The following is an 8,359-nucleotide window of genomic DNA, read 5'->3' as shown; positions in this document are numbered from 1 at the left end:
GTGTGTCTGTAGATGATCTGACTCTGTGTGTCTGTAGATGATCTGATTGTGTGTTTCTGTAGATGATCTGTGTGTGTCTGTAGATGATCTGTTTGTGTGTGTCTGTAGATGATCTGTGTGTGTCTGTAGATGATCTGACTGAGTGTGTCTGTAGATGATCTGACTCTGTGTGTCTGTAGATGATCTAATGGTGTGTGTCTGTAGATTATCTGTGTGTGTGTGTCTGTAGATGATCTGACTGTGTGTGTCTGTAGATGATCTGACTGTGTGTGTCTGTAGTTGATCTGTCTGTGTGTGTCTGTAGATGATCTGACTGTGTGCGTCTGTAGATGATCTGACTGTGTGTGTCTGTAGATGATCTGATTTGTGTGTGTGTGTGTGTGTGTGTGTGTAGAAGATCTGCCTGTGTGTGTGTGTATGTGTGTATGTGTGTGTGTGTGTGTGTGTGTGTGTGTGGATGGTCTGACTGTGTGTGTAGATGATCTGACTGTGTGTGTGTGTGTGTGTGTATGTAGAAGATCTGACTGTGTGTGTAGATGATCTGACTGTGTGTCTGTAGATGATCTGACTGTGTGTGTCTGTAGATGATCTGATTGTGTGTGTGTAGAAGATCTGACTATGTGTGTGTAGATGATCTGACTGTGTGTGTAGATGATCTGACTCTGTGTCTGAAGATGATCTGACTGTGTGTGTCTGTAGATAATCTGACTGTGTGTGTCTGTAGATGATCTGACTGTGTGTCTGTAGTTGATCTGACTGTGTGTCTGTAGATGATCTGTGTGTATCTGTAGATGATCTGACTGTGTGTGTCTGTATATGATCTGACTGTGTGTGTCTGTATATGATCTGATTGTGTGTGTCTGTAGATGATCTGACTGTGTGTGTGTCTGTAGATGATCTGACTGTGTGTGTCTGTGGATGATCTGACTGTGTGTATGTAGATGATCTGACTGTGTGTCTGTAGATGATCTGACTGTGTGTCTGTAGTTTATCTGACTGTGTGTGTCTGTAGATGATCTGACTGTGTGTCTGTAGTTTATCTGACTGTGTGTGTCTGTAGGTTGTCTGGCTGTATGGTGACAGAGGAAGGCTGTGGTCATTTGTCTTCAGCTCTGAGTTCAAACCCCTCACACCTGAGAGAGCTGGATCTGAGCTACAATCACTCAGGACCATCAGGAGTCCAGCTGCTCAACCACAAACTGGAGGGTCCAAACTATAAACTGCAGATACTCAAGTATGTGGAGCAATGCTGACACATCGTTTAAGAACATGTTTGGTTTTTAAACACCAAAAATGATATATATATATCAAAACAATGATATATATATCATTGTTTTGGTAGTGTAAAAGTAGATGACACTTATCAATATCAAGATGGATTTTATTAAATATCATGGTGTTAATAATTACAATTATATGCAAAATTACCAATTTTTATTTTTCCTTTGATATGGAATAATATGTTACACTGAACGGCAGACTACTAACATATAAAACAGCATAATGCTAAGAGGGTTAAATGCTATCACAAATCACAGTATACTCTATTAACACTTTGTTGCAGTCTGCCATGTAATATATAATCTGCAAACAAGTTTTTTTAAGGAATTATTTATCAGTCCATTGACTATAAAACAATTTTTTTATTAATTTATTTATTTTTTTCTCTGTTCAGTTTGGACCATGGGGGAGATCTCAGGGTCAGACCAGGACTGAGAAAATGTAAGTTCTCACAAACACACTAATGCATATTTAATGATGTCATTGATGCTCTAATCAGTCTTTCTGTGTTCAGATGCTTGTCATCTCACACTGGATCCAAACACAGCACACACTCAACTCATCCTGTCTGAGGAGAACAAAAAAACAACATGTGTGAAAGATCATCAGCCGTATCCTGATCATCCAGAGAGATTTGAGAACTATGAGCAGGTTCTGTGTGGAGAGAGTCTGACTGGACGCTGTTACTGGGAGGCTGATTTGAAAGGCTGGGGTCATATAGCCGTGACATATAAAGGAATCAACAGGAAAGGTGGGAGCGACTGTCGGTTTGGACTCAATGAAAAGTCATGGAGTGTTTACTGTTGTGATACAATTTATACTGCTTGGCACAATAATAAGAGCACTGACATTCCTCGCCCTTCATCCTCTAATAGAGTAGGAGTGTATCTGGACATGTCGGTCGGCACTCTGTCCTTCTACTGCGTCTCTGACAAACACACCCTCACACACTTACACACATTCAACACCACATTCACTGAACCCCTCTGTGCTGGATTTGGAGTTTATCATAATTCCTCAGTGTCTCTGTGTCAGATTTAACAGCATCCTGTGAGGAACTACAGAGGCATCTCTGCAAGGCCATTTCTGTCTCAGAGGAAAATAAATAATAATAAAAGGCAATGCCACTAAATGTTTAAATATATGACTTACATTCTCACTATCGTGACTTTAATAAATAGCAGTGTTGGGGAGTAGCTAGCTACAAGTACATTGTAAAAAACCCAACTTGAAAAAAGTTTAAATGACTGGTTTTGTTGTGCTGGCTTAAAATTATTTACAGTGTAGTGACGCTACTACCGTAACTACATTTTTCAGTAGCTTTACAGTAGCGACGCTACTTTTAAAACAGTGTAGCTTTACCTGTAGGTAACTACTTTTTCCAGCAAGTAGCGGTGTAGAGCAACCAAACGCTACATTACGTTTTGCGTTCTGACGAGCCACTAGCCTGTAATGCATTGGATCAGCGAACGCATAGGTCATTTGATTTTCAGAGATATTTCACATGAATCAACTATAATTTATGCATAACAAAGATTAAAATGCGGTCTACGTCGAAGACTTAAAGCACATTCAGGAGGTGAATAATAGCCTTTTTAAACGGATTAATTTTTCTTCTTTATTGCACTCTAGATCAAAAGTCTATTTTACAATGATGAACGGTCATAATATAATCTGTGCCCCACAGTTTTTTAATGAACACTAATGAAACAGAAAATAAAATCGCGATATAGTGCTTATCGTTTGGCAAAGGATAGTTGCGGCGGGATTCACGCAAAGCACAATGTTCACACGTGCAGCTGATGATTGACGTCTCTATTCGCAGTCAGTAAATATAACTATATAATTATACAATAGCCTATTGTATTATTGTGTGTATGGGATAGTTTACTAAATCAATTGATTGGGACACTTTTTGTCATTGAAATGGCTTGGAAAAGTATCCCAATCAACCTGAATTCACCATACTCTTTGAAATCATGATTGCATTACAGTATGTTGTTTTAAACCCCAAATATTTTACTTATAACTTTATTATAATTCTTCATTGATAATTATTTAGATATTTGTCATGTTAATTGTAAAAAGAATAATAATAATAAAATTGAAAGTAGTTTCAAAGTAGCTAGCTACTTTTTGATAGTAACTTGTAGTGTAGCTAGCTACTTTTTGATAGTAACTTGTAGTGTAGCTAGCTACTTTTTCAGAAGGGTAGCTTGAATGTAGCTTAACAACTTTAATTACGAGTAGCTTGTAGCTGGTCAAGCTTCAGATTCAGAGTAGCTTCCCCAACACTGATACATAATGGCAATTGCAAAAAAATAAAGTAAATCATTTATTGTCACATTGTAACACTAAGCCACAATTGTGAGAAATAAAGCTCCAGGTTTCCATAGGCATAATATTTTTTAATTATATTTTCTTACAAAAAGACAGAATCAAACAAATTCTACATACAGTGCACAATGGTTTCATGAAGGTATTGCTGGACACGTCATATTTTGTAAAGCTGCATGCAGTACTGTAGAACTACATTCGTAATGAGCAGTTCATCACAGACCAATGTTTCTTAATCTCTCCTTCAGATAGGAAATATGATGGTAATTCATGTGAGGTAACCAAACTCTTAATTTGTTATAATCTTATAAAAACTACTGTAGATGTCAGTCACATTTTCAGAGAATGCAGTTGTTGTTTTTTTTGCTGGATTGTCAGGAATTGTAAGGTCAAAGTTTTTCCTCCCTGTTTAGTACAGCTTGAAGATAAAATAATGTAATTATTGATATGATCGTCATATAAATGAGATAATCATGTGCAACACTATTATAATGTATTCCAGAAAATATTTTATTGTGAAGTCTTTTTGTGGCTCACTCTGCTTAACATTATTTTCTTCTATGTCTTGAAAAAAAAAGCTAAATAAGTATATAAATAAAATATTGCAGTTTATATGTTTTATTTTGTTTTGTTGGCATTCTTGATATTTTATTTAATTTTCCCCAAAATAATTGATAAAATATGAATTTATATTACTTATCCATTCTCACACACTGTCTGCTCTCCTCCATTACATCTGTCTTTCTATATAATCCTCTCATCTCTCAGTCTGTTTTCATTCTTCATCTTCATTAGTTCCTCTCTCATTGGAGTCTCTGCTGATGGACGGGGGTCTCTGTGAGTCTGTGTGTCCAGGACAGTCATCTCTCTGAGGGACACGGCTGGAGTCTGTCCCTGTCCCTGCCCCGAGAGACAACTGACACACATGAAGGACACACGGGAACATGAATGCAATGAAAAACACACAAACAAGACTTAATAGCTGAACGTTAAACAGGGCTTTGTGGTGTGGGCAATCCCTGTTGAATATAGGGTTGTGGGTTAGTCCTGCCTCACAACATATTGAAGAAGCATATTGTGATAGTTATTGCCTACCATTTTATTTTGGTAGGCAATAACTATACCTTTATTTTTAACATGTTTTTCCTCTGCCTCATGCAATGTACTACCCATGTTGTCATATTACACATGATATTTCATTAAAATGACAGCAAAAGCTATTTGACCTTATTAAACCACATAACACTTTCCTGATGTTCATGTGTCGAGTTTAGATTTCATGCAGAGGCCTCTCCTAAAGCAGCCTAAATTACAACTCAGCTCAGAATGTGATGATGTTCTATGCCACTAGAGGAAGTATGGTTGTTTTTCAAGACTCAACTTGACCAGGTGACTCGAAATGAAAGTAAAAGCAATAACGCTCCTAAAGAGTTATTCGCCATTAAACAAGAGGAAGAAAAGTAAAAGAAGAGATGCCATTCCGAGGCTAAACCTGCTAATGTTTTGTGGTAAGTTAAGAACGTATTCCTCATGTAACCATGCGGTCAGATAAAAATAAAATGCTATTTAGGTTTTGCTTTCTTTACATGATATTTTAAACCTGAGCTGTTATATTACAACAGTTTAACAGCTTTGAACAAAACGACAGAAATGAAACAGCTGTCTGGGTGATTAGAAATGACACTATAAAGCAGACTACCCAGGAGGTCATTTGAAACCGGTAAACTTCTGGAAAGTTCAAGGATCCAGAAAGGGAATGCATTAGTAATAAGTAATAAGTTACAGCGCTAATGCAAAGAAAACACAGACGATTTCATCAGAGATGGCGGTGACTCGTGTCCAGATGGCAATAAATGATTATTTTCAGAGTGTATTTGGCTTAAAAGCAGGAGTGTTTTATAATGAATGCCAGCTGAAGGTGCTTTAGATTATCCACTGGTTAGTGGTTTTGGTTATTCTGAATGGATCCATTTAGTAGCATGTGGATCAAAGACGAGACGACAGTGTCCGCAACAAATTAAGTTTACAAAAGTACTTTTATATACATAAAAAGACATGTTAAATGCAAGTAAAGGGTCTACTTTCATATTTCAAATAAGTTTGGTGAAAATAAAATGTCAAAATATGGGGGAAATAATGTTCCAAAGTGAATAATGTAATTCAGTGTAATGGTAAAGACTTTGATTTTACCATTACATCTTTAAATAAACATATAAAATACCAAGTTAAAAAATACATTGGTTGTCTTGGCATTTTCTGTGTTATATTAAAAGGTCTATGTCTTCTTGTTTTTTTTTTAAGTTATGAAATAACCAGGGGACTTTTGTCCCGAAAATGCAGTTTGTCAGAGATAATAGAAACAAGAAGCCATTCTGAAATCATATAAAAAAACTGATAGTCATTCAGCAGTCTGTGACATCATAAGATGGCACCCTGATGACCATGTGGTGCTGCAGAAAAGTGAATTTATTGCTCTTAAATATTTGATAATTCCACCTTTTTATGGTGTGTTATCTGCAGTTACAAAAACACATGTAATTCAGTGAAATGCCGAAAAACACTTTTATTGTTAGTTTTTTATTTTTTTAATTAGGAGATTTGTAAATAATTGTGATTAGCTTTAATGGCCAAACTCACTGTTTGACACAGGTGGCCAGTTGATTGCCTGCAATATAAGCTGAAGTAGAAGTTGCGTCATTCAGGGTAATGTTTTTGTCATGTTGTGTAATGCAAATTCTCTGTTACACCACAGTGTCATCCATTACACTGAATGTCAGAATCAATGTATAAATAACAATTTTAGCATCTTATTCATATTAGCATCTTATTCATATTACATATTACATATTAAGTATGTTGATTCGTTTTGATTCGATACATGGGGAATGTTTAACATTGACAAATATGTGTTAAACTTAATAAATATTAATTTTTGAATGTATTTTTGTATTGATTAATTTAATAATTTTAAATGCCCACAAACAGAGAGAGCTGCTAGGCACTGTAAAAAGCCAAAAAAGCTAATAAAATAAGTGCGGACCCAGTAGCTTGGGTGGCACTCTTAAAACCTGTTGACACCAAGAACAATAACTATAAAGATAACTATAACCATAACTATGCTAGCCTCCACACCAATGAACAATAAAACAAAACAAAAAGCACTGTTTGATCTAAGAAATGCTCGAGCTCTTTAAAATGGAGTGGATTTTGATTGGTTGTAAATGCTTTTATTATTCATCAGCTGTAAAAAAAATTTTTTTTTACTATATCTTTATCGTTATTATTATAGTTATCGTACTTGGTGTGAATGTGCCTTTAGCAAGGAAAAGAGAAAGGTATTGAGGATTTCAATTGTCAGAACAATAGCTTGCCAGTATTTCTGAACAGAGACTCCCCCCTCACTACAGTATGTCACAAGTTCAAGAGAGGTCACTGAGGGGATTCTCCACCCCAGACACTCCTCCTGATAATGACATTTATATTGGCAAACCTAAGTATGTTTAGAATAGAAAGTATTTATCAATATGGCTGCAACAATTCTGGGGCAGTGCAAGTCAGAATCAGAGACAAGCTAAGCAAGCATGGCAGGGGCGCATCAGAACAGTAGAATAAAATGCTTATTATATTTCAACATCTGCTTCTGCAGTCATTTACTCAGGAATATCTTTAAAACTAATTTAATGACCGGACTAATACTAAAAACATTTCAGTTATGGGAACAATGGCAATATTATCTCTCTTTTTGGCAAATCGTCATTCAGAGTAACATATATATTTATGTAAAAATGAAACAATATACTTATTCTGACCTGTACTTATTAAAATGCAAAAAAAGAATATGTGATCATACTAAATTTTATTATATTTTAAATTACTTTTTTACTCACAAAAAGTTCTTGCTGGCAAATGGGTAAAACCTATGGTTTGAAGGACATAGCAAACTATAAAGATTTAAAAATTAAAGTTAATTGGTATTTGAGGACTGCACTGTGATGCTTAAATATATTTTATAATGTCATCAAATTAATAATTTTTAATATAAGCCTAACAATATTTTTTTTGGTATATAAATATTGTTACACTGAATTACATTTTAGTGGGTGTCTTCTGTAAATCATACTAAAAAATACATGATAGTCATTATTTTTTGTTCTGAAAAATATAAAGTTAAACAGTTAGCTAAACATTCTAACGTATGAAAAAAAAAACTAAATTTAAAGCTGTTTTACACTTTTATTTTTTATCTTGAAACACCCTTTTCGTCTTTTACCCACGTATTTATTCCCAAATGTGTGAACTATATCACGAAATATCTCAATTCTCAAATATGTGGAAGTAAATGCATTTTGCACCTTTATAGAATATGTTAGTTGATCTATAATGGGCGATGAGCAAAGTAGCCTAATATAGTGTACTCTATTAACTATGCAAAAAACCCTCTTTTTACTTAAGTACCAGATATGGGTGTCATGCCATACAATATTTTTATTACAACTTTGTATTTAATGTGAATTTAATAAAAAACATTGTAAGTTTCGGCGATGACTCATCTAAACGCCTCTGATTGGCCACTGCATTTATAAGTTCAACAGAATGGTGTTTGATTGATTTTAATGTGCAGCGCTGTAAAAGCGCAGCTGGTGATGTTTTACTTTTTTCCATTATTGCCTCCCACAGGACACACTGAGCATTGCACCAAATTTAGGGGGGCCAGAGCGGGGGCACTGCCTCCCCTACAAAC

General features: G+C 35.4%; 2 protein-coding genes across 2 annotated transcripts in view; both read left to right on the top strand.

Annotated features, from left to right (window-relative positions):
* LOC107571419 (protein NLRC3-like) overlaps positions 1-2,402 on the top strand; it is a 3,685-nt gene extending 1,283 nt beyond the window's left edge. Inside the window, exons 3-5 of the mRNA XM_016257743.1 lie at positions 1,061-1,234; positions 1,676-1,722; positions 1,796-2,402. Of these exons, the coding sequence (XP_016113229.1) occupies positions 1,061-1,234; positions 1,676-1,722; positions 1,796-2,322 (748 nt within the window). The 3' untranslated portion in view covers positions 2,323-2,402. The remainder of the gene's footprint in view (positions 1-1,060; positions 1,235-1,675; positions 1,723-1,795) is intronic.
* Positions 2,403-5,064: 2,662 nt separating this feature from the next.
* LOC107571418 (NACHT, LRR and PYD domains-containing protein 3-like) overlaps positions 5,065-8,359 on the top strand; it is a 10,885-nt gene continuing 7,590 nt past the window's right edge. The window contains exon 1 of the mRNA XM_016257741.1: positions 5,065-5,126. The gene's annotated coding sequence lies outside the window, so the exon portion shown is untranslated. The remainder of the gene's footprint in view (positions 5,127-8,359) is intronic.

The sequence above is a fragment of the Sinocyclocheilus grahami genome, unplaced genomic scaffold (assembly GCF_001515645.1).
Source record: "Sinocyclocheilus grahami isolate Dianchi unplaced genomic scaffold, SAMN03320097.WGS_v1.1 scaffold1592.1, whole genome shotgun sequence".
Taxonomy (NCBI): Eukaryota; Metazoa; Chordata; class Actinopteri; order Cypriniformes; family Cyprinidae; genus Sinocyclocheilus; species Sinocyclocheilus grahami.
Note: the sequence above shows the minus strand (reverse complement) of the source record. Positions and strands in the feature narration are given on the sequence as shown.